Genomic DNA, 27974 nt, shown 5'->3' on the forward strand with positions numbered 1-27974 from the left:
GTCCGCGGTGTTTTACGAAACATTCACGAGAAGATTGTCCACAACATTGGGCCGTGTGTCACAAATGCAAGAAAAAGGGTCATGTGTCATCTGTTTGCAAATCCGACTGCATACATGATGTTCATGAACATGACGCTGATTCTGATTCTGTGTTGTCTGTCAATTTTACTTCTTCCGTTTCAGGGAAGTTATTCCTCACTGTCCAAATACTTGGCCGAGATGTTCGCATGCAGGTGGATACTGGTTCTGCTGCCATTATCATCAATTCTCAGACATATCTTCATTTGGGTTCTCCAATCCTGTCACCTGTCACTAGGCAATTACGAACTTACAATAAACAGATTTCTCTCTTGGGATAATTTGATGCTGAGGTATCTTACAAATCTGTCGTTCGCACTGTTCACATATTTGTGGTCGACCATAGAAACATGGAGAATCTTTTTGGTTTCAATGCCTTTCACATTTTTGGGTTCTCCCTAGATGACTATGTCAATATCGTCTTTGATGCTATTCCTTATGCTCAATTGGATTCCTTGTCGATGACATTTTTGTCCCTTTTTTCTCCTGGGTTAGGCTGTGCAAACGACTTTGAAGCTCTTATCACACTCAAACCCACTGCTCGGCGTAAGTTTTTTCGGGCTCAGCCCATTCCTGTGGCCCTTCGTGATCAGGTCAAACGGGAGCTGGATCGTCTCACTGCTTCAGGGGTCTTGCTTCCTGTCACTTCCAGTGAGTGGTCCTCTCCTGTCGTTGTCGTTGCTAAGCCAAATGGTGATATTAGTCTCTGTGGCGATTTCAAAGCCACTGTAAATGCTAAATGCCTTATCGACACCTACCCTATGCCTCGACCTGAAGAATTGTTCACTAAACTTGCTGGAGGCCAGTATTTTTCTAAACTTGACCTGTCAGAAGCTTATCATCAACTTCCTCTCGATGCTGCTTCCTGGCAGTTTCTAGTCCTTAACATGCCTTTCGGGCTCTATCAATACCAACTACTGCCATTCGGGGTTGCCCGTGCCCCTGCTCTCTTTCAGTGATTCTTGGAACAATTATTACTCACTGTCCCTGTCCCAACTATCACGTACTTGGGATTTTAACTCTCTCGGGATGGTATTTGTCTACTTCAGCAAACTGTCGCTGTGATCGATGCCCTTCCTCGCCCTACATCTGTTAAGGAACTGCAGGCCTTCTTGGGGAAAATAGCATACTATCACAAATCTTTACCATCTGCTGCTTCGATGGTTCAGCTGTTGCATCGCCTGTTGCATAAAAACGTGCCTTTTCACTGGTCCGCGTCATGCAATGTGGCTTTCCAGAAATTGGAGACTATGCTCAAACAGGCCCCATGCCTGGCTACTTATCGACCTGGCCAACTTCTTGTTCTTGCCATGGACACCTCTCAATACGGGGTCGACGCAGTCCTTGCGCATCGTTTTTCTGACTGTTCTGAACAACCCATTACTTATGCCTCCAAAACACTCACGGATGCCCAACAAGAGTATTCTCAAATTGAAAAAGAAGCTTTGGCCATTATTTATGCTCTTCATAAGTTCGGTGTTTTTCTCTATGGATCCAAATTTCACCTTGTTACAGATCACAAACCACTTGTTTCCTTGTTTCATCCATCGTCACTTCCTGACAAGGCTGCACACCACCTCCAGTGTTGGGCTCTTTACTTGTCTCATTTGAATTATGAGATTCATTTCTGGCCGACGGCTCAACATGCAAATGCTGATGCACTGTCTCGCCTTCCCATTGGTCCTGATCTGGCATTCGATAGGGACAAACGTTTGTGTTTCCACCTGGATGTTGCCGAGCAGTGATTTGTGGACAGATTCTCCATCACCGGGGACAGGCTGGTTGCTGCTACTGGTTCTGACCCTACCCTCTCCCGTGTTTTATGCTGTATTCAGAAGGGTTGGCCAGATCGTCCATCCGCTAAGACTTCTGAATCCATTGCGGAACTACTACGCTTTGCGTTACTGCCTCAAGGCTAGGGATGGTGTTATCCTTCTTTGCACCGAAAATGCTTCGCCGCTTGTTGTGGTACCTGCATCTTTGCGTGCTTCGGTCTTGCGCCTCCTTCACCAAGGGCACTGGGGTGTATCTCGCACAAAATCTCTGGCCCGCTGACATGTGTATGGGCCCGGCATTGACTCTGAAATCACACACATGGTCGCTGCCTGCGGCCCTCGTGTGTCACAGGCCGCCGCCCCGAAGTCATTTTTGGCACCGTGGCCTTTGCCTGAGAAGCCCTGGAAGCGTATTCATGCTGACTTTTTTAGGTACTTATTTGCTTCTCGTTATTGACGTCTACTCTAACTTTCCTGTCATTGTCCGTTGCTTGTTACCTACCACCGCAGCAACCACCAATGCTCTAGCTCGCATTTTCTCTGTGGAAGGCCTTCCCTCTACTCTTGTTACTGATAATGGTCCGCAGTTTGCCTCTTCTCATTTTGCGGATTTTTAAGCCCATCATGGCGTCATGCATGTCACGACCCCTCCGATCCATCCACAGTCAAACGGTGAGGCTGAACGACTGGTCTGCACATTTAAGGCTCACATAAGGAAACTCCTGACTTCTTCTGCTGATGATGCGCTTCTCCAATTTCTGGCTTCTTACCGTTTCACCCCCATGGGTGACCACAGCCCGGCTGAGCTCTTACATGGCCGACAGCCCCGCACACTACTTCATATTCTGTGGCCTTCCACTTCACGGCTGCGGGTGCCTTTGCTTGGCTGGTTCACCGTCGACGACCTTGGATGGGTACAGGGATATGGCAGGTGGCCAAAATGGAGTCCTGGCTGCATCTTACAACACCGTGGCCAACGCCAGCATGAAAACCACACGGACACGGGTGTTGCAGTGCGTCATTCGGACCAGCTTCGGCCTCGTGTGCTGGCAGCGGCTGTTCCGGGTGCCGCTACAACCCCTTTGGCTCTACCTGACGCTCGGGATACTCGAATCTCTCATTACTCACAACGCAATGCTCTTACCATCATATCAGTGCCAGCACAAGAACTGACACCACCAAGAGAGTGCCCATGCAGGAACCAGATGACCATCATCTGTCGGAGCAACTCTACTCACCTCCTTCTCCTACGGATGCGGACACATCACGCACGACTCCTGTTATAACAACCGGACTTGCCACAATGGGCAGAATGGTACACGGGGCCCCAGCAGATTCGAACCCCACGTCTCCTGTCATCTCGACCCGTTATCATCAGGTACACTTCCGTCCATCATCTCGACCCGTTATCATCAGGTACACTTTCGTCCGTACGGGAAGTCTCCTCCTCGAGACTTAACGGCCAGTCAAACAACACCTATGGACGTTAGCAATCTACAGGCCACCTCCATCAAGACCTATGCAAAAAATTCAAAGGGGGGAAAAGTGTTGCAGATCGCCGATCTTTCAAAGTGCCGCCGCGCAGTTACGCGTGCAGCAGCAGCGCCACATAAGCGGCCAGTCAGCTAGCGGGTGCTAGACTTGGACTCAGTTATGATTTGACTGTTGAAGTGTACACACATCTTACTCTGTTTACTTGATCTGTGACTTTCATGTATTGCATCTTCCTTGAAATATATTTATTCAACTTGAAGTTATAACAAAAACTCTCCAAGCATATATTTTGACAGCTGAATATTCTACCTTTACCATGCCTCTGCATACAAAAAAGTGTAACTAACATAAAAATGTGCATTGAAAATTTAAAAAAAACCCAAATCTGCATTCATATAATATAAGAATGTGCAGTGATATCCATATAAAAAGAGTAAACAAGGCTACTACACAAAAGCTAACAAACATTAAAGATATAAAATTGTATTACAAACTTACAGCCCATATAAAAGAAATGAAAAGGTTGTGTACATGTAATGGAGCAATATTCAAGTTATTAATGACCAACTGCTATTACAGTGTAGAGTACCTTCAGCAACCTAGTAGCAAGTCATTATATTCATGGACAGTTGTGGTATACCTTACACACAAGTTGGTGCATCGCTAGTCTCATTGCATATGTATTGTTTTTCTGTTTTAGGAGTGTAAACGATTTTATTTATTATATCATGTTACATCAGCCATCTTGTTTCCGTGTTGGAGAGCAATACATTTATCTGTATCTTGAATTATACTAACAGTCATTTTGTTTTTACATCAGATGAACTATTATTTCACTTCCAATGTTTATCACAGAAGGAGCCATTTCTGACATGATTTTCTTCATAATCGGTTATGGAACAACACAACTGTGTTGTACATTACAGATGAAGTATTTAAAGATTGCTACAGATCCTTTCTTAGTAATAAGAGCGTATTTAATTTCATTCAAAGCTACATATGACACTGTTGTTTTTCTGTTGTGTGCAGAAATTTTGTTTTGGAATAACCGTCTGAAGAACATGGAAAATTTGTACCATCAGATGCGTGACCCTCGAGTTGTGGATATGGCTTCAATACTAGAGCTGACTGATAGTGCATATTTCCCATGCTTCAAGTCAATGTTCCGTAATGTAGTAGCAGGTAATATTGTAATTTTAGACTGATAATTAACATTTTTAAAGTCTTGCTTTGTAAGTCACTGTCATAGTGAAGCTAAGATCAGTACTGTAAATAGTGAACATACAACAATTGAAATTGAGAAATAAAATGGGTTTGAAAGTCTACAACTAAATATGTGACTCTCAGTTTATCCAGTATATCATTAATGGTTTAGTTGTGATTGATATGTGGCAGGTGCCTGTGAACAATGTGTTGCAAATGGCACGTGATGCAACTGTTGAAGTTGTGCTATCAGCTGTACATGAAGTGGTTTCTTTTGGAAGGTTACATAGTTTAGGGCTTTTGAAGAATCACTGTTTTTTATGTCAATTTTCTCTTTTAATTGTATCAGTAGAAAATTCATTCGAGAAAACTAAGAAGTTATGAAACAGAATAGGTAGCCATTATTTACTTCCAGGAGGCAAAATGAGTGTCTGTGTATCTGCGGATGGATATGGGTGTGTGTGCGAGTGTATACCTATCCTTTTTTCCCCCTAAGGTAAGTCTTTCCGCTCCCAGGATTGGAATGACTCCTTACCCTCTCCCTTAAATCCCACATCCTTTCATCTTTCCTTCTCCTTCCCTCTTTCCTGACAAAGCAACCGCCGGTTGCGAAAGCTTGAAATTTTGTGTGTGTGTTTGTGTGTTATTTTATTGTGCCTGTCTACCGGCGCTTTCCTGCTTGGTAAGTCTTGGAATCTTTGTTTTTAATATATTTTTCCCATGTGGAAGTTTCTTTCTATTTTATAAACAAAGATGATGTGACTTACCAAACAAAAGTGCTGGCAGGTCGATAGACACACAAACAAACACAAGCATACACACAAAATTCAAGCTTTCGCAACCAAAGGTTGCTTCATCAGGAAAGAGGGGAGGAGAGGGAAAGACAAAAGGATGTGGGTTTTAAGGGAGAGGGTGAGGAGTCATTCCAATCCCGGGAGCAGAAAGACTTACCTTAGGGGGAAAAAAGGACAGGTATACAGTCGCACACACACACACATATCCATCCGCACATACACAGACACAAGCAGACATTTGTAAAGGCAAAGTGTTTGGGCAGAGATGTCAGTCGAGGCGGAAGTACAGAGGCAAAGATGTTGTTGAAAGACAGGTAAGGTATGAGCGGCGGCAACTTGAAATTAGCGGAGGTTGTGAGGATTCCTTGAAGCTCCGCCTCAACATCAGGAATGGGATTACCTTGGCAAACTTTGTATGTGGTGTTGTCTGAAAGCTGACGCAGTCCCTCAGCCACAGTGGGAATGACCAGCAACAAACTGTCCATTTGCATGAATGGATACAGGCAGACAGTGTTTGTTGGTAATGAGGATCACCCTGTGGCTAAACATGCCTTGGTGCACGGCCAGCACATCTTGGCACAGTGATACACCATCCGGGTTATCTGGATACTTCCCACTAACACAAACCTGTCAAAACTCCGGAGATGGGAACATGCCCTTCAGTATATCCTCTCTTCTCGTTATCTGCCAGGCCTCGACCTCCGCTAATTTCAAGTTGCCGCCGCTCATACCTTACCTGTCTTTCAACAACATCTTTACCTCTGTACTTCCGCCACGACTGACATCTCTGCCCAAACACTTTGCCTTTACAAATGTCTGCTTGTGTCTGTGTATGTGTGGATGGATATGTGTGTGTGTGCGAGTGTATACCTGTCCTTTTTTCCCCCTAAGGTAAGTCTTTCCACTCCCGGGATTTGAATGACTCCTTACCCTCTCCCTTAAAACCCACATCCTTTCGTCTTTCCCTCTCCTTCCCTTTTCCCTGAAGAAGCAACCGTTGGTTGCGAAAGCTAGAAATTCTGTGTGTGTGTTTTATTTATTGTGCCTATCTATGGGTGCTTTGCCGCTTGGTAAGTTTTGGAATCTTTGTTTTTAATATATTTTTCCCATGTGGAAGTTTCTTTCTATATACACTCCTGGAAATTGAAATAAGAACACCGTGAATTCATTGTCCCAGGAAGGGGAAACTTTATTGACACATTCCTGGGGTCAGATACTTCACATGAACACACTGACAGAACCACAGGCACATAGACACAGGCAACAGAGCATGCACAATGTCGGCACTAGTACAGTGTATATCCACCTTTTTCAGCAATGCAGGCTGCTATTCTCCCATGGACACGATCGTAGAGATGCTGGATGTAGTCCTATGGAACGGCTTGCCATGCCATTTCCACCTGGCGCCTCAGTTGGACCAGCGTTCGTGCTGGACGTGCAGACCACGTGAGACGACGCTTCATCCAGTCCCAAACATGCTCAATGGGGGACAGATCCGGAGATCTTGCTGGCCAGGGTAGTTGACTTACACCTTCTAGAGCACGTTGGGTGGCACGGGATACATGCGGACGTGCATTGTCCTGTTGGAACAGCAAGTTCCCTTGCCGGTCTAGGAATTGTAGAACGATGGGTTTGATGATGGTTTGGATGTACCGTGCACTATTCAGTGTCCCCTAGACGATCACCAGAGGTGTACAGCCAGTGTAGGAGATCGCTCCCCACACCATGATGCCGGGTGTTGGCCCTGTGTGCCTTGGTTGTATGCAGTCCTGATTGTGGCGCTCACCTGCACAGCTTCAAACACGCAGACGACCATCATTGGCACCAAGGCAGAAGCGACTCTCGTCGCTGAAGATGACACGTCTCTATTCATCCCTCCATTCACACCTGTCGCGACACCACTGGAGGCGGGCTGCACGATGTTGGGGCGTGAGCGGAAGACGGCCTAACGGTGTGCGGCACTGTAGCCCAGCTTCGTGGAGATGGTTGCGAATGGTCCTCGCCGATACCCCAGGAGCAACAGTGTCCCTAATTTGCTGGGAAGTGGCGGTGCGGTCCCCTACGGCACTGCGTAGGATCCTACGGTCTTGGCGTGCATCCGTGCGTCTCTGCGGTCCGGTCCCAGGTCGACGGGCACGTGCACCTTCCGCCGACCCCTGGAGACAACATCGATGTACTGTGGAGACCTCACGCCCCACGTGTTGAGCAATTCGGCTGTACGTCCACCCGGCCTCCCGCATGCCCACTATACACCCTCGCTCAAAGTCCGTCAACTGCACATACGGTTCACGTCCATGCTGTCGCGGCATGCTACCAGTGTTAAAGACTGCGATGGAGCTCCGTATGCCACGGCAAACTGGCTGACACTGACGGCGGCGGTGCACAAATGCTGCGCAGCTAGCGCCATTCGACGGCCAACACCGCGGTTCCTGGTGTGTCCGCTGTGCCGTGCATGTGATCATTGCTTGTACAGCCCTCTCGCAGTGTCTGGAGCAAGTATGGTGGGTGTGACACACCGGTGTCAATGTGTTCTTTTTTCCATTTGCAGGAGTATATATATATATATAAAATAGAAAGAAACTTCCACATGGGAAAAATATATTAAAAACAAAGATTCCAAGACTTACCAAATGGGAAAGTGCCGGCAGACAGGCACATGAACAAAACACACAAACACACACACAGAATTACTAGCTTTCGCAACCGATGGTTGCTTCTTCAGGAAGGAGATGGAAAGACGAAAGGATGTGGGTTTTAAGGGAGAGGGTAAGGAGTCATTCCAATCCCGGGAGCGGAAAGACTTCCCTTAGGGGAAAAAAAGGACAGATGTACACTCGCACACACACACACACACACACACGCAACACACACACACACGCAACACACACACACACACACACACACACACACACACACACACACACATATATATCCATCCGCACATACACAGACACAAGCAGACATATATATGATGGAATAATGACAGTATTATGAAAAGGGTAGATTGCTATTCACCATAAAACAGACATGCTGAGTTCCACATAAGCACAACAAAAAGACTTTCAAACAAGTAAGCTTTCAGCCATAAAAGGTCTCCATTGGAATTATACAACATACACACATCCGGCTTCAGCACCCAGAGACTTTGGTCATGTTTGTGTGTATGTCGTGTAATTCTGATGAAGGACTTTTTGGCTGATTGCTTACTTGTTTGCCAGTCTTTTTGTTGTACTTACCTGTGACTCAGGATCTCTGCTACATGGTGAGTAGCAATCTGTCCTTTTCATAATATTGTCATAAGCGATAGTTTCAAACATTGCAAAGAGCAATTAATATACTCACAATTTATTCAGAAGTGAATTTGTATTACATGGTATATAAAAAATCCAACATGAATTTTTTAAATAAACTTATTTATAGTCATATTTTATTTTTTAACATCATATTTAATGTATATAATTCTTTTCCATAAGCGTTTGAATGTGTCACTCTTTTTCTTTGAAGCCATGAAATCCAGGTCCAGCAGTAGCAGTCAGTCAGTACCGTAGTGGCATTGTGCAGCAGTGCCTTGTTGCCAGTGACATGAGCAGATTATGATTGCCTCTCAGACACAGTCACTAGCCAAATGAATAACTGCTGGCTCAACACAGTTTACAGCAAGGATAGAGAATGTTACTGGAGGGAATCACATGATCATTCCAGGAGGAACTCATGGGCTGTAAATGGCACAGAGCAGTCACCTATAATGTGTTAGTGTCAGTGAAAATTTGGGAATCTGTTGTTATCGACAGAAATTTAGGAAGCAGGCACACAAGTGCTCCTCACCTTGCACGTGCTCAGATGGCAGTGGCAGTTGCATCTAATTGCAGGACAAGCCTCTGATAATCCATTGAGGACAGTGGGTCAGCAGCTGGACATGAGGTTCTTGAATAATGATGATTAAAACCAACAGCCTTATTGTAATCCAACTTTGTTTATTCAGAACATGCCACCAGTTTCGACACCAAAATGTGTTATCTTCAGGCCCTGAGCATGACCTGCAACAGCTAGTTGCCGTCTGGCAAACATTCGCATTGTCTTACTAAGGTAGCATTCTGTAAAGGCTGCATTCTTGTGCCACACCACAAGCTGGGCAATGGCATTACCTAAGATCATACTTGACCTTTGCAGTACTTGCAAAACAGGCTTTGACTAATCATTAGCGGAGCTTGTATATGGCAAAACAGTTCCACCACCCAGTGAATTCAACAGTACGTGCTACTGGACTAGTCGCCTACTGTGTTTTGTAGCTGAGAATGAGTTCATGCTCCAGTCAACAGAGGTGCTTATTTTCAGCTTCAGTAGTTGTTTTGTATAGTGAAGCTCCAAGAGAATAACAGTGAGATATTCTTTGCTTGTCAGAAGCTCATCGTCCTTAGTGTTAATTTGCTACAGTTCATAAGTCACAAGTTCTTACTCATCTTCAACATGTACATGTTAATAAATGTTTGTTGTTCAGATTCATATAAGTACTAATAATTTGTTTGCTATCACCTTTGATGTGCCTGAACACGTGCAGAAGTAGTCTGGACAGATATTGTTATAGATTCTGTGACAAGTCCATCCCAGAAACCTTTGTGTTCTTGAAGGAGATACCATCCTGTTACATAATGCTACTTTTCAGAATGTCTTTTATACATCTTTCCCATTTTATCTTGTATTTGAAGAATATTATGTTTAATATCTATACATCAAAATATTTAAAAAATGGTCAAGCTTAAGTAAATAAAATTAGTAACATACTTATTCAATATGCAAAATTTTATACATAAGATAAACTTTCAACATAATGTATTTTATACAGCAATATTCTTTTCCAGCTGTTGCAGAAGCACGTGACATAGTCATTTACTTGAAGCCACTGCAAAAATATTTTGATCAGTTAGAAAATACCATCTTTTGTGAATGTCAACCTATTTTGTGGCCACTTATGCATACAGTGTGCCTCGTGTGGGCAAACAGCCGATATTACTGCAACAATTCAAAAATTACTGTACTTATAAAGGAAATATGTAATCTGCTTATTCAAGAGGTAGGTTTTGTATTTTCAAATAGATTAAGACAGTTGTGGACATACCCGAAGCTAATCACATTATTTGTGCCCTGTTACCTTTAATACTGTTCAGCCTTACAGCACAAGTACAATTAAAACTTACATTCAGAGGCCCATTTGTATAGTAATAGGGGAGAGTCGAAGTTAAGTATCAAATTTGAAGAGTTGAAAATGTTTTGAAACATCCTGGCAGATTAAAACTGCTTTCATCCAGGAGTGCTAGTACAGTGAGGTATGCATCATAGCTTCTTTGAAGTTTGGGAAGTTTGAGAGAGATATGGGCAGAAGTGAAACTTGAGGGCAGGTCAATAGTGGTGCCCGTAGTGGGTACACATTCTTGATCTGCCAGGAAGTTTGAAAACTGTGCACATGCCACTGCAGAAATAGATTTTTGTTGTTGTTGATGTGTTTAATTTCTAAATAAGCTAATCTTTTCAAGAGGTAAATATTGTGTTGGTATTTGAACCTGCTGCCTTCTGATAGATATGACTGAAAACCACTGATTACAGACTCCTTTTGTACCATAAGCATCTAGTTTTTGCATAGGAGAAGAATGCAATTGACTGGATCGATGCCTTTTTAAAACAACCAAAGGTTCAGAAGCATAGCAATTTTTATTAAGTGCATGAACTATCAGCCAGTAAATGAAAAGAGAGCCTCATTGATGTGTTTATTTTTTCAAAAACCAAACTGCTGTCCTTTTAGTAGGAAATTTCTTTCAACAAAGGACATTACTTGAGAATATACAATTTTTTGTATTATTGTAGAGTCACTTGGGAGGAGAGAAATCAGTTGAACTATCAGCCAGTAAATGAAAAGAGAGCCTCATTGATGTGTTTATTTTTTCAAAAACCAAACTGCTGTCCTTTTTAGTAGGAAATTTCTTTCAACAAAGGACATTACTTGAGAATATACAATTTTTTGTATTATTGTAGAGTCACTTGGGAGGAGAGAAATCAGTTGATAATTTTTGACCTCGTGCTTGTCCCGGTTATTGTGTGAAGGAAATATATTGAAGGTTTTGAGTGGCCGAGGAAAAAGGCCCCTGCTTATGGAACAGTTGATTATGTAACAAAGTGGTTGCATTATTTAATCATCAACCTATTTTATTACATATCTAGGTAAACCATCAAAGCCAGATAACAGGAAATTTCCCATATTCTTAATAATTAGGAGAACCTCCTTCAAAGGTGCAGGTGTTAGACAAACTGATTTCTCAAATCTTATATACTCTGTAGGGAAAGATTGTTGGCAGAGAGTGAAAAAACTGAAACACTGCTTGATATACCAAAAAAGGTTTGTTAAGTATAAGGCAAATGTGTTCAGCATCTATTATTTGTTGACCATTACATTGGGGAGATTCTGATGTTTTTTGCTTCAGTGATTCAGGGGCATCACATGGAATAATGTTGTGAAAGCTGCACAATGTTTCAACAAGTCAGCTGTTTGTTGTATTCAGATGCTTACTGATGTTTTTCTGCAGTGGCTCACCAATATATGTGTTTGCTAGAAAAGTGTAGGTGGCAAGGGGTGGGACTGTAACATCATTGTAGACAAATCATAGATGCTGGTGACATCCAATGCCCCCTGCTAGGGAAATGGACCAGGTCTTTACATGTGCGATGTGGGAAAAGCAACGGCCCAAGATGCGGCCCAGCACATATATGGGCAGTTTGTAGGTGCCCACTTTAAGTGTCTGGACTCTGATTCCCTGTCTGTTTGGCTTGTTTGATTCATTTGCCTTTGGCTGACAGTGCATTAGTACCTCTAATGCTGGTTCCCATGCCTTGCTAAGTTGAAATCCTGTGTCTCTGTTAATCAGGTCATTACTTAAACGTGTTGTAACTGCTTCTTTAATGATGGAGTTCCAGTGTATGGTGACAGATGAAAGGATCTTTGTCTCTTCATAGTTCATGCTAGTCTCATTTCAAGACAGTGTTCATCAACAGCAGAATTTCTGGTTGAACCAGTCTGGTGTGATGTCTATGTTTAGCGGATCTACCTCTAATAGTGTGACACATCTGACCAATGTATGATTTCTGACACTGGCACAGGATTGTATATATCCTTTCCAGAATGAGATTTTCACTCTGCAGCGGAGTGTGCGCTGATATGAAACTTCCTGGCAGATTAAAACTGTGTGCCCGACCGAGACTCGAACTCGGGACCTTTGCCTTTCGCGGGCAAGTGCTCTACCATCTGAGCTACCGAAGCACGATTCACGCCCAGTACTCACAGCTTTACTTCTGCCAGTATCCGTCTCCTACCTTCCAAACTTTACAGAAGCTCTCCTGCGAAACTTGCAGAACTAGCACTCCTGAAAGAAAGGATATTGCGGAGACATGGCTTAGCCACAGCCTGGGGGATGTTTCCAGAATGAGATTTTCACTCTGCAGCGGAGTGTGCTTCGGTAGCTCAGATGGTAGAGCACTTGCCCGCGAAAGGCAAAGGTCCCGAGTTCGAGTCTCGGTCGGGCACACAGTTTTAATCTGCCAGGAAGTTTTGTATATATCCTTTGTTCCCTTGGACCTACATTGTTATTAACAGGACCTAGCATCATTTCCACTCACCCTGGAGGGCAGAAGGCAAATTTTATTTGATGTTGCTTTAAAACCCGCTCTGATCTTAAAGGACATGCAATCAACGGAGGCTCAAAAAAACCATCCTCGTGGAGTTCTCCATTTCTTCTGGCTGTTCTTGAGGTTTATTGTATGCAGGTTGAAATGCATTTTGAATCTGTTTGTTGGAGTATCCATTTTTTACAAACACATAGCTCTGCTAATAAGCTCTCTGCATATGAGATAACTCTAGCTGCATGAACAAGAGTCCGTAATACACTACTGCATTGGGACGGATGACAGCAGCTCATAGCTCATAGCCTGTACGAGTAGATATAGGTCAGTGTAAGCTGGTTTATGAAACACATTGGGAACCAACAAACCGGTTTCTTTTCTGCGGACAAAGACATCTAAAATATGAGATCCCCATTTTCTTCACTTCCATGTTGAAGCAGATGCTTGGATGGAAGGATTTATGGTGTTCCAGAAAAGCAGGAAGTGTTGCTGCCCCATGTATCCATACTACAAATGCGTGATCCACTTTGCTCCAGAAACATTTAGGTTTCAAAACCACTGACTGAAGTGCTTTTTCTTCAAAGTATTCCATAAAAAGATATGCTACTTTGGGAGACAAAGGGCTACCTATAGAAATCCCATCAGATCACTGAAAATATTATTCATTAAATGAAGAGTAAGTCAAGATAAGCACATGTATGAATAAATGTAAGATTTTACCCTCCAGATTAGTTTCTAAAAGTTATAGTGAATCCACCAGACTTACTCATGTGAAGAAAGAGACCACACTGAAACTCACAAGTACTTCTGCTGGTTCAAGACACAAACTCTTCAGTCGCTGTGTAAAACCTTCTGAGTTTCAAAAATTATGTCCCCATTTTTGTACCAAAGGACTCAAAGAGGGAAGCCAGATGTTTTGCTTGGTAATTAAGATCAACAGGCTGTTCAAGAAACATCAAATAAAATGTGTCTTTTTTCTAATAATGCAAGTAAAAATGTTGCTAGGTTCTGTGAAAAACAACCTAGTTATAAGGAGAAGATGAATGTATAAAATTCTGAGCCAGTGTGGGATATCCTACATTGGCCAGACATGTCGCACAGTTAAAGATAGATATACTGAACATATACATCACACTAGGAACGGCCAGCCAAAAAAGTCTGCTGTTGCTGAACACTGTCTTGATACCAGACATTGTGTGAACTAAGGAGAGACGAAGATCCTTCCGTCTGCCTCCACATACTGGGACTCCACCATTACAGATGCAGTCGAAGTATGTGTAAGTAATGACGTGATTAATAAAGACACGGAATTTCAACTTAGCAAGCCATGGGAACCAACATCGGCGGTACTAAGGCATCGTCGGCAACAGAAGAACGAATTCAGGAAGTCAACACAGGAAGAGAATTGGAGTTGGGACACTGAAAGTGGGCACCAACACACATCCGTGCAAAAACCTGGACTGTTCCTCTAGCACGGGGCATTGTACATCGTCAACCCATACAATTTGTCTACGATGATGTTATAGTTCCACCCCTTGGTTCCCCCATTGTACATCGTCAATCCGTACAATTTGTCTACGATGATGTTATAGTTCCACCCCTTGGTTCCTGCACTTTTCTAGGGAACCAGCACATGGTGAGTCATTGCAGCACCTGAAGATGATGAGCAGCTATCTCATTAAAATATCGTGCAGCTTTCACAGCATCATCGAATGCAATGCTTGAGAACTGCTGAAGCCATTATTGCATCGGAAAAGTTTCATACAGCACATCTGTTGTTTCTTGTTTGATGCTGCAGGGTGAGTGATGGCCTGTGACACAGTTGTGTTGCATGAAACTGTGAGTCTATATAGGAGTTGGCAGTCTGAGCTCACCCATTCACCCTGTGAGTGGACAGGTGGCTGCTCCTTCAGCAGGGTCTGAAAAGGTACATGGAGACAGGGGAATGAATCTGAAATGTGGACCAGGGCCTTTATACTGCTGTCGAGGATGCGGGGTGCAGTCATTTTCAAGTTGTGGCTAACAACAGCACAAACGGGATTTGTCGCTTGGACACTGAGGCCATCCTCACTTTGTATGAGTGACTGGTGGAAATGGTGAATACAGCTGACTTCACTGGCAGGGTGCAAGCTGAGTGCACAGTTTACACTAATGTACCCAGAGTTGACGGGGGTCATTTGGTTTGGAGCTGAGGAGAAGGTCTCAACCAAAGGCTCTGTTGATTCTGCAACGATCTTGGCTGCACATCTGTGGACCTGCATTATGGGATGGATAATTGTAGACCTCACTGTGATAGGTCAGGGGTTCACTACACAAAGGCAGCAGTTACTCAGGTAGCAGAGTACTTGTGGAGTGCACATGGTTTCTTTTTAGGTTAGGCGGTAGTTTGAGGTCCTCTGATGAACATTCGGCAGTTGACACACAGAGAGGGAAATTAGACCATATAGAAAGTAAAAACAATTTGACTGTCAAAATATTAACTGTCAGTTGTCTTAGTATTTAATGAAGTTCCTGATTTACTACTGTCCAGGAAAGTAGTCATGCTCAAATTATTCTGAGAGCCTAGAGCTGGCTGAAACACAAAGTAGAAAGCTCTGAAATATTTAGCAAGGCATGAAACGTTTATTGAAAACACAGATAAGATGCTGTAGGAGGAGTGTTCGTTGCAGTCTACAAAAATAACGTATCTGTCATGGTTGAAACTGAGGTTGTGTGTGAAGTTATCTGAACTAAACTAAACTCCTCTCAAACAGGCCCAACGGTACTGACTGGCTGCCGTGTCATCTTCAGGTCACAGGTGTCACTGGATGCAGATATAGAGGGGCATGTGTTTATCACACTGCTCTCCTGGCTGTATGTCAGTTTATCAGACCAGAGCCACTACTTCTCAATCAAGTAGCTCCTCAGTTTGTCTCACAAGGGCTGAGTGCACCCCACTTCCCAAGAGCATTCGACAAACCAGATGGTCAGCCATCCAGGTGGTAGCCCAGCCAAACAGCACTTAACTTCGGTGATCTGACGGGAACTGGTGTTGCCACTGTGGCAAGGCCGTTGGCGTGAAGTTATCTGGACGTGAGTAACAGATCTAAGTGAACTCAACTTAATTATTAGATGTTTTTACTGGGGACATGATTCCTTCATTACAGTTTTAAAAACATTCAAAGAATAAAACTTCCTGGCAGATTAAAACTGTGGGCCGGACTGAGACTCGAACTCGGGACCTTTGCTTGACATGCTACACCAGTAGCACAGAAATACTCCAATTGTGCAGTGTTATACTGGGACATCTATGGATTCGTTGCAGGTGCTATGGACAGGCAGTTGTGTGAAGTATTGCAGGTGCTATGGACAGGCAGTTGTGTGAAGTAGTCCTAAACATGTTTTCTGAGAACTGTCTTGAGCAGCTAGTTTGATGGACTGTAAGCAATGGAAATATTTTAGGTCTTGTACCTACAGACAGACCTGGGTTCATCGGCAGTGTCAGCATAGAGATAGATTAGTGATCATGATGTCATCTAAGTGACAACAGTTACTAAAGTTAATACATGCGTCAAGAAGGCTAACAGTATTTTTGGTAGAAAGAGTACATAAGCAGTTGTTAGAATCCAACTTAGACAATGAATGAACATCATTTAGTTTCAATATGTTGGATTTAGAGGAATTGTGGGCAGAGTTTATACTGACTGTATATCGCACTCAGGAGAAGTTTGTGCCCAGTAAGTGTATCAAGGACAGAAAAGATCCACTGTGGATTAATAATAATATTTGGAAAATGTGAAAGCAGAAACAGTTGCATTCTCTGATTAAAAGATATCACGCTGTTGACGATAGCCAAAAGTTAATAGAATTGATTCACCTGTAAAGATATAAATGTGCAGTGTGCACAACTGCCACTCTCATACGTAAGGAAAAGATCTTGCTGATATTCTGAGAAAATTCTGGGTGTACGTAAAATTGGTAAGTTTGTCTAATGTTTGTATCCATTCACTGATTGATCAGTGTGATGGGGCAATAGAAAAGGAAAACTGGAGTTTTATATTTTGTGTATAAGAAATCATTCATGCAGAAGGATTGTACAGCATACTGTCATTTGACCATCACACAGACTTTCATGTGAAGGACATATTAATAGACATCTTTGGGATAGAGAAGCAACTGAAAGAGTTGAAAACAAATAAATCACCAATCCCAGTTTGGTTTTGCAGAGTGTACTCTGTGGCATTGGCCCCTAAGTTATCTTGCATTTATCACAAATCTCTCACTCAGCACAAAGTCTTAAGAGACAGGAAAAAGTGCAAGTGACTCCTGTATATACCAGGGTCATTTCAGAAGTTCTCCACACTGTACAGATAAGATGGAATTGAAAAAAGTAATTTATTTTGAAAAATACCTTTACAAGCCTCCAAATAATCCTCATTCTTGCTTATAACAGCTTCCCAAAGTTTTCGCCAACTCCTCTATTCCAGATAGGGCACCTTCATTGGTGAGCTGTCTGATTACTCAGGTCACCTCACTGGAAGCTCCGTCAGTTGTATCAAAACGTTTTCCACAGGGTTGTTCCTTCAGTTTGGGAAACAAATGAAAGTCTGGTGGGCTCATATCAGTGCTTTATGGTGGGTGAGGAAGTTTTCCCATCCATATTTGTCCATTATTTCTCACTGATGGGGCAATATACAGTCCTGAATGTTTTTGCTCCTCACTCGGAGCGTGCAGAACCCGTCTGGCAGCAACTTTTCTGATCTTAGCATTTCAGTTATGATTCTGTAAACTGAAGTGACAGACATTTTGATCTTATACGCGATTTCCTCACATGTTGTTTTTGTCGATCCTCTCTCAAAATTTCACTAACAAAACCTGAAAGGTGTAGTCTGTTGTAGGTAATTGCCTTCCACTTCTGGGGTTCTTCTCATTCCTTTTGATTAACAATAACCTGAAAGATGTAGTCTATTGTAGTTAATGCTCTTCCGCTTCTTGGATTCTTCTCATTCCTTGCCTTGCCTTCACAGAATGAACAGACGACTATGACACTGTGCTACAATCCACTACACTATTGCCACACACTTCTCTCATTGTGTTGTAAACTTCCGTTGGGTTGTTTCAACCTAGAGATTACATTTTGATGTAGGAATGCTGGTCAACAAGTGTAAGGTGACCTAACTTGGTTTCAGCATCTGTTGTAATTTGAATTACTCACTACACAGAGATATGACAATCACACCTAAAATCTTGCTTACAACTGACATGAATTTCAGCTTGATCGTGCCACCATAACGGTGACTTGTGCACTGTGTGCAGGATGTTTTACATGACCCTCATAAGATGGGTAAAAGAATGGATCTGCAAAATTAAGGACCAATACCCTTAACATTGGTTATCTGCAGAATTCCTGAACATATTCTGAGTCTGAATATAATAAATTTCCGTGAAAAGAAAAAGTTTCTCCCCATGAATCAGCACGAATTTGGAAAGTGTTGCTTGTCTGAAACTCAGCTTGCCCTTTCCTCACATGTTGTCCAGTGAACTATGGGTGAAAGACAACAGGTAGATTCTATATTTCTAGATTTCTGTAAAGTGTTTGACACCACAGTGCCCCATTGCAGATTGTTAATGAAAGTCCAAGCATACAGAATCGATTCCCAGATAAGTGAGTAGCACAAAGACTTCTTAAATAATAGATCCTAGTATGTTCTTCTCAGTGGCAAGTGTTCATCAGAGATGAGGGATCATCAGGAGTGTACCAGGGGAATGAGACAGGAGTGCTCTTATTTTCTGGACAGGATGAGATGCAATATGTGGGCTGTTTGCTAATGCCACTGTTGTTTTGTGGGAAGGTGTCATCATTGAATGACTGTAGAGGGATACAAAGTGACATAGACAAAATTTCTGGATGATCTGATGAAAGGTGTCTTACTCTAAATGTTGAAAAATATAAGTTTATGCAAATGAATAGGAAAAACAAACCTGTAATGTTTGAATATAGCATTAGTTCTGTGCTGCTTGACACACTCATGTCGACTAAATATCTAGGTATAATGTGGTATAGCAATACGAAATGGAATGAGCATTTAAAGATGCAAACAAAGGAAAATCCAGGATGGAATGTAACAATATTACGAAAAGGAAAGTTGCCACTCACCATACAGTGGAGATGCAGAGATGCAGGTTGGCACAACAGAAAGACTGTCACAAATGAAGCTTTTGGTCAGTAAGGCCTATGTCAGAAATAGACGACACACACACACACACACACACACACACACACACACACACACACACTCACACACTCACACTCACACTCACACTCATATAAACACGACTCACATACATGACTGCAGTCTCAAGCAATTGGTGCTGCTGCTCACAGTGTGGCTACAGTTGCCTGAGACTGCAGTCATAGGTACTTTTTGTTGTGCCTATCTGCGACTCAGCATCTCCGCTATATGGTGAGTACCAACTATCCTTTTCATATAAAGATGTAGTAGAGAAGATGGGAAATTGTAGTTCACTTTTAAAGGAGACTGCAAATAAATCACCAGAGCAACCTGCATATAACGCACTAACGCAACCAATGCTTGAGTAGTGGTTAAGTGTTTGGGATCCCCACCAGACCAAATTAAAGGAATACTTTGAAGCAATTTCTAGATATGTCAATGGTAGGTTCAATCAACACACGAATATTAAGGAATTGCTTCATGTACTGAAATGGGAATCCTTGTGGTAAGACAATGTTCTTTTCATGAATCACTACTGAGACAATTTAAAGAACCAGCATTTGAAACTGATTGCAGAACAATTCTGTTGCCACCAACATACATTTCGCTTAAGTTCTATGAAGATAAGATAAATTAGGGTTCATACAGAGGTGTATAGACAGATGTTTTTCCTTTGCTCTGTTTGTGAGTGGAACAGGATAGGAAATGAGGTATCCCCTGTTGTGCACCATACTGTGGCCTGGGGAATATGTTGTAAATGTACGAGATTTGTTTACAAATTCTGGAACGTTGTCAATAAAATTTTTCTGTGCTTACTGTTTTCGTATTGTGCATGGTCCCCATTGAAATATTCTCCTCCACAATTGATACACCACTTCCATGCTGTTTCTGCTTCTGGAAGCAGTCTTGGTACACCTTTTGCAGGATCACGCAAAGCGCTGTATGTGAATTTTCTTTTATCTCCTCTATTGTTGCACATCTTCATCCTTTCAATGGAGTCTTCAACCTTGGAAGTAAAAAAATGTCTGCAGAGGCCTGGTCTGTAGAGTACGGAGGATGAGGCAACACAGTGATTTCGTTTTCTGTGTAATAGTTGTGTGCCAACAGGGACGAATGTGCAAGTGCACTATCATTATACAAGAGCCATGAATTGTCTCAGCATATTTCAGACCATTTCCTTCTCACATTTTTTCGCAGGTGTTGCAACATGTCCTGAAAGTACCATTGATTAACAGTTTCTCCCTGTGGCAGAAATTCATGATGAACTAATCCTTCAAAGTCAAAGAAAACTATCAACTTGGCTTTGACATTTGACATGACCTGACAATCTGTTTTGGTCTTGGAGTACGTTTCTCAACACATTCTGAAGACTGACTCTTGGCCTCAACATCATTACTGTCTTATCACCAGTTATGATTCTCTTAAGGAACATCTTGTTCTCAAATGTTCGATCCAAAAGCTCTTCACAGAGTGTGAGGTGAAGGTCTTTCTGGTCTCGACTCATGAGCTACGGAACGAACGTAGCAGCGACGTGATGCATTCCAAGATGCTGTGTCAGTATTTCATGACATGATCCAAGTGAAATGTTACATTCTTCTGCCATCTCTCGGACAGTCAGTTTTTGATTGGCATGCACGGTTTCGTTGATGTTCCTGACATAAGCATCATCAGTAGATGTTGAAGGATGTCCTGAATGAAGGTCATCTTCAGCTGGCCATTTTTGAACTGTGTGAACCATTTGTAACACCAAGTATGGCTTAAGTACTCGTTACTGTAAGCTTCCTGCAGCATTGGGTGTATCTCTGTAAAGGTGTTCTTGAGTTTCATGCAAAATGTAATGCAGATGCATTGCTCAGCTAACTGTGCCATCTCGAAATTTGCAAACTGTGTGTCACAGTGTTCGTCTCAGTACAACACTGAACAATAACTAACAGACATACAAAAAATGAAACTTCTGGCAGTTAAACATTAAATACAGGTGTGTGTATGGATGCCAACGGCATTTTGCTCCAACACATGATTGGTACGAAATTGCAAATGTTCTGGAACTTTTTAAGCAGACCTCCTAGATGTAGACATCAGTTTGTAAAGTTTTTCTTACACTATGAAAAATGGCTTTATATTTTTTATTTTGATCATTTATGTTGGCTTTATTCGTTAGTTGTGTTGCCTAAGATGCTACTTTATGAAGTACTTTCCTATACAGGAACAACTGTGAAAATTCAGATAATCTGTAGTTATGCTTTGTCCATAGAGTGAGTAACCTATTAGTCTTACATGACGTCCTTATACCCATTGGGATCCAACCATTATGAATTTTCCTGATAACTGGATTTGTAATTTATTTTTGTGACAGATTTGTGTCTCCGTTTTGATTTGACATTCTTAGTCATTCTCATTCATCTCATTGTGTATGGATAGGTGTTAATTTCATTTGTCTTCTTAATATTATGAACTGTCATATGACAGTATGGCAGTTTTTTAACACCCGTCAGGAGCTGTGCATCTGTGTTTTGTTCTTGATTTTTGTCTTCGTATTTGGGCTAATTCATGTTTGAATTATGATTGTGTCACATCATAATCAGAGAGGCCCTTATGACTATGTAACTGTTTACAAATTGTGTATGTCTTCATATACTTATGCTTATATCTTATGGTAAGCACAATGTTTTAGAAAGAAATTACTACAGGGACCAAGTTGCAATATTCCTAACTTGTTTTTTGTAGTTATTGCTCAATCTTTCACATATTGACTTCCGGCAACTCATTATGTTTTGGAATCTGAATGTTGAGTGTTACTGCTCTGATGCTTCCAAATCTTTTTATATAGATTATCTCTCTTTTAACTTGTATGTTGCAGTGATTTAACACTCTGCTCCACATCTATTTATCTACTTTTTTAATCACTATATTTATCACAATGAAGTTTTTCTACATAGAAAATACTGAATGGAGAGAGGCCCCCATTCTATTAAATTTGTATGTCCATGGTATACCAGCTATTAACTTCAAGAAGATTGAGTACGCAGATGATGTGGCTTCTTTTAAATTTTGTGCACAAATGTCGTAACCTTTATTTTTAAGATATCATAGACTCAGAAACTCTATCACATTAGTTTTGAAAAGTCATTTGTTACATCAGAAAGGAAATATCGTAGGCAGTAATAGCAGTAATGTTGTTCATGGGAAAAGAGACTGACTTTCAGGCTGACTAGCTAAGGAGACTAGAAATTATTCTCAGTTGAAACACAACACAAAATCATTGTGCTGTTTGTGAAAGACTGCAGAAATATTTTGTAATTAGTGTGAAGTGTTACATACTTTCTAAAATTATTCTGACCAAACAAAAATCTGAGAATTAAGATTGAGTAAAACAGCATTGTGAACAAATTCAAGTGCATGATTTTAGATTGTGGAGTGCTTGGTGTGTTTTTTTAAAAGCATTATGGAGAGGATTCTTGTTGTGTTCATCCTGCAATTCTGTAATTTGGCAACTATGACTTTATATTTTGGATATTGCCAGTCTATTTCAGAGTAAAGTTGAAGCTCCATATTTTAGTCTCATTCGCTCAAGATTGTGTAAATGTTTTCAACTACAGAAACCAGCAAAATTCTTACAAAATATTATTGTGAAATGAATTGAATCTAAAAAACTAAATGAGTTGTTGCTTCAGTTATTTCCTTATCATCATAATTTCCTCAGTGCTGCAGATGATTGATTTGAAAGTACTTATTACTGATGCACCTCTTTAGAAGTATGTAGCTGTTCTAGTCATTACATGTATGTGATATAAAGGCTGAATGATGACAAGCTGTAAATTTGGTATATTTTCAGGCAATTAAATACCTAGATCAATCTACCATTTTCCAAGCAGAAGTTGAAGAATCATATGACAAGATTCTGAAGTGTATTGATACACTTGAACTTTTTCAGTAAGTATTGCTTCATATGAAGATTGTTTCTCAGAAACTGATAAATAAATTGAGTTGGTTGTACTGATTTTATGCAATGGAGACTCTCTCTCTCTCTCTCTCTCTCTCTCTCTCTCTCTCTCTCTTGTCTCTGTATCTGGTCATGAAACTTACACCTATTAACTGTAATTTATTTATTGATTGGTCCTGTGAATCTAGGACTGCAAAATGTGAAAAAGGTATTGTACCGTTCGTTAATTACTATACACATTTTGTGAAATTTTTATACATGTCATTTTTTTCAAACAAATTTTTTTACTCTATACACTTTACAAATACACTCCTGGAAATTGAAATAAGAACACCGTGAATTCATTGTTCCAGGAAGGGGAAACTTTATTGACACATTCCTGGGGTCAGATACATCACATGATCACACTGACAGAACCACAGGCACATAGACACAGGCAACAGAGCATGCACAATGTAGGCACTAGTACAGTGTGTATCCACCTTTCGCAGCAATGCAGGCTGCTATTCTCCCATGGAGACGATCGTAGAGATGCTGGATGTAGTCCTGTGGAATGGCTTGCCATGCCATTTCCACCTGGCGCCTCAGTTGGACCAGCGTTCGTGCTGGACGTGCAGACTGCGTGAGACGACGCTTCATCCAGTCGCAAACATGCTCAATGGGGGACAGATCCGGAGATCTTGCTGGCCTGGCCAGGGTAGTTGACTTAAACCTACTAGAGCACGTTGGGTGGCACAGGATACATGCGGACGTGCATTGTCCTGTTGGAACAGCAAGTTCCCTTGCCGGTCTAGGAATGGTAGAACGATGGGTTTGATGACGGTTTGGATGTACCGTGCACTATTCAGTGTCCCCTCGATGATCACCAGAGGTGTACGGCCAGTGTAGGAGATCGCTCCCCACACCATGATGCCGGGTGTTGGCCCTGTGTGCCTCGGTCGTATGCAGTCCTGATTGTGGCGCTCACCTGCATGGCGCCAAACACGCATATGACCATCATTGGCACCAAGGCAGAAGCGACTCTCATCGCTGAAGACGACACGTCTCCATTCTTCCCTCCATTCACGCCTGTTGCGACACCACTGGAGGCGGGCTGCACGATGTTGGGGCGTGAGCGGAAGACGGCCTAATGGTGTGCGGGACCGTAGCCCAGCTCCATGGAGACGGTTGCGAATGGTCCTCGCCGATACCCCAGGAGCAACAGTGTCCCTAATTTGCTGGGAAGTGGCGGTGCGGTCCCCTATGGCACTGCGTAGGATCCTACGGTCTTGGCGTGCATCCGTGCGTCGCTGCGGTCCGGTCCCAGGTCGACGGGCACGTGCACCTTCCGCCGACCACTGGCGACAACATCGATGTACTGTGGAGACCTCACGCCCCACGTGTTGAGCAATTCGGTGGTACATCCACCCGGCCTCCCGCATGCCCACTATACGCCCTTGCTCAAAGTCTGTCAACTGCACATACGGTTCACGTCCATGCTGTTGCGGCATGCTACCAGTGTCAAAGACTGCGATGGAGTTCCGTATGCCACGGCAAACTGGCTGACACTGACGGCGGCGGTGCACAAATGCTGCGCAGCTAGCGCCATTCGACAGCCAACACCGCGGTTCCTGGTGTGTCCGCTGTGCCGTGCGTGTGATCATTGCTTGTACAGCCCTCTCGCAGTGTCTGGAGCAAATATGGTGGGTCTGACACACCGGTGTCAATGTGTTCTTTTTTCCATTTCCAGGAGTGTACAATCATAATTGGTGATGCAGTTTTGTTTTGATAGATACTCTGTTATTGTATAGAAATAGTGTATAGAAGCAGTGCTTCTCTAAGTAAACTTTACTGCTTGATTTGAAATGGTTTCTGCAAAACGCTCTTTTTTGTGGATATGGTTAACACTGTTGAGACCAGCCAGATAGAAGAATATCAGGCCTGTGAAACAGACAGTTTATGTTGTTATTTAAAATGTTAGCTGCTATGTATGTAACTGATGTATCTGTAAGAGTAATAGATACTAAAAAAAGAATCAAGCTGCAAGATTTATTTTTCATCTTTAGTTTAAGTCTTTCATAGGTTACAGATTTAAAAATAATGAGGACAGGAAGTATACTTGTCCTTGAAAAAGAAAACTCTTCCTCTTGAGCTTCCAAATTTTCTTCTTGCGCAGTCAAAGACATGATGTATTTGTAGCAGAAATTATAGCAAACTGTGTAATCAAATGAGTACATGCACAAAACTATGTCAGTGCGATCATATTGGCTCAGCCATTCGTGACAGCAACTGTTACGTTTGCTTGATAATGTTTCTTTCAAAATAATTCTACAAATTCACAACACAAGATAGCACCAGTCAGTGGGCAGGTAGCGAGATATCTGTACAATATTCTCATATGTAATAAGTCCAGTTTCAAACAGTAGATGGCTCACGTGTCGAGAAAAAACTCAGCCCAACCTATATTCAGGTACATCCTTTTTAATACAAAGTTGTGGCCCTGGCTATGCTCAGTCTTGGTCTACAAATTGTTAATGCATTATACATTATAATGATGGACTGGATTGGACCTTTCCGCAATAGTGCTAATTTAGCTGTTGTGCATTTACACTATTTATTTGTCTTTTCTAGTAGCTGTGTATAGATTTGTTATGGGTGATGGAGGAACTGGTAGTATTTAATTTTTATTTATAATTATTACATTTTCTTATATATATGCAAGTGGTATATTTTATTGTTCCTAAATAGTTGCCTACATGATAATCTTTGATCTACCAATTCCGTTAATCTAATAATCTTTCCCTGTAATCTAAATTATTTCAGACTTGCTCCACAGTTTCCCCATATTTCAGAATTGACTGACCATCAGCAAAATATATGATACTGAGGTTATCATATAAATCATTTTTATCTATCCACTTAAATTAAAAGAGGGTATCATACGATATATAGTTCCTTAATATTCATACTATGAAAATGTTTTACTCAGTTTTCTGTTACTCAGTTTCACATTATTTGTATCCATATGCTGATAAATTTTGTACTCCCTGTTTTCTTTTTCTTTTTTGTCTGTTTATTTCAACATGATGATTAGCTGGGCAGTTTTTTCCAGATTTATCATCAATATGTTAGCATCAAAGAACAATAAATTTTTTTTATGATAGTCTTAATGTTTTCAAGGTTTTTTCCAGTATTTTCTGTAAATAAAAAGATATTGGTTTCATATGCAGATTTGTATAATTTCCTATTACTGCTGTTTACATTTAAATCATTTACATGTACCTTGTGGATGAGAATTAACTCCCTAATAAAAATTGTTTATAACTTTTTTAACACTTTACCAATTTTCATGAAAAAGAAACCATTTTGTTCCTAACAATGGTAGAATTCTTATGCAGTGCTAAAATGCAACATAAGCTCCTTCATTATGTGTAAGTTTCTGTAAACAGATGTGAATGTTTGTGACAGACTTCTGCAGATAATCCAGTGGCACATTTAAAGGAACTTGGCAAATTCACTTCATCAATTGTCAAGAGTTTTTGGTTCTGTCAATACGCTTTGTCTTTCACCCACCCACAGAGGAAGAAATAGCAGGGTATTAAATCAGGACTCCTTGCTGGCCATTCGAAGGCGCTGTGACATTCCAACCAGTGTCCTGGAAAACGGGTGTCAAGCTAAGCTCAGACGGGTTACACTAAGTGAGATGGGGCCCCATCTAGCATAAAGATTAAGTCACTGTAATCATCCCACATGGATACATTACCAAGCATATCAAGGTACTGTTCAACAATGTAGGAAAAGACAAATTTCTACTTACCATAAAGAAGACATGCCAAGTTACAGGCAGGCACAATTGAATGGTTTATTTCAGGAACCAGTGAAGTGTCAGAACCAGAAAAATGAGTTAATGTCACCATATTTGTTTTTGAGGATAGTTGCACATTTCATTGCAGAAAGCAGTTAAATATCTCCAACTGTTGTTGTCTTGCATTAGGTTTATTTTCACGTTTACATCACAAACCAGTCAAACGACTCCATTTGTCTGGTTTCTGCAGTAAACTGTGGGGACACTTTATGCTTCTTTGTTGTCAGTTGGTACTCGCACTCTAAATCAACAATAGTCGATATTCAGATGTTTTCATTGTAATCACTGATCAGTTAACTTGAACTTTTCGTATAAGTCTGTGCTGTTTTCCAGTGTTCATATGTTTCTGATAACAGTATGCCTATATGAAAATGAGATGTCTGCAGGTTCAGAAGACAAACCTCAACACAAAAGGAAATGATGACACAAAAGGAAATGATGACTCGTACAAGTAAAATCGTATTCGGAATGCAAGGGTGAAAGGAGAGAAGGTTATGTTTCTCACACTGGCAAGGAAGTACCTATGAAAAAAAAACCAGCAGTATCATTTGTAAGTGCAATGCAAATTGTTATTTAATCATTAACCAGGACACCATTAATGAAACTTGGAGATATTTTCATTCTCTTGAAAATAAAAACTGTCAGTGTATCTATATTCAGACTTTGATTGAGGTTAATGAAGTTAAGCATAGCTGGGGAAAACAATGGCCAGACAAAAGGTCAGGCGAAGAAAGTGGTAGGCATACTGAAGACAGTTTTAAAAGAAATCACTCTTACAGATATAATGTAAAGATTGGCGGTACACTGAAACATGTTTGCAAGAATGTCTTTATGAAAATCCATGTATACCACATAACAGATTAGGAAGAATTTGCCAATTATTACTTCAAAATATTACCCCTAAAGACATGAGGGGCAAGAGCAGGAGGGGCAATGCTCTCCCTGGCAACATTTGTGTATGTATCC

At 41.5% G+C, this 27974-nt stretch overlaps 1 protein-coding gene across 1 annotated transcript in view; it reads left to right on the forward strand.

Annotated features, from left to right (window-relative positions):
- LOC126335984 (dynein beta chain, ciliary-like) overlaps window positions 1–27974 on the forward strand; it is a 782187-nt gene that overhangs the window by 57646 nt on the left and 696567 nt on the right. Inside the window, exons 5-7 of the mRNA XM_049999461.1 lie at window positions 4377–4529; window positions 10204–10415; window positions 23057–23154. Coding sequence (XP_049855418.1) covers window positions 4377–4529; window positions 10204–10415; window positions 23057–23154 — 463 coding nt within the window. The remainder of the gene's footprint in view (window positions 1–4376; window positions 4530–10203; window positions 10416–23056; window positions 23155–27974) is intronic.

This window comes from Schistocerca gregaria, chromosome 2 (genome assembly GCF_023897955.1).
Source record: "Schistocerca gregaria isolate iqSchGreg1 chromosome 2, iqSchGreg1.2, whole genome shotgun sequence".
Taxonomy (NCBI): domain Eukaryota; kingdom Metazoa; phylum Arthropoda; class Insecta; order Orthoptera; family Acrididae; genus Schistocerca; species Schistocerca gregaria.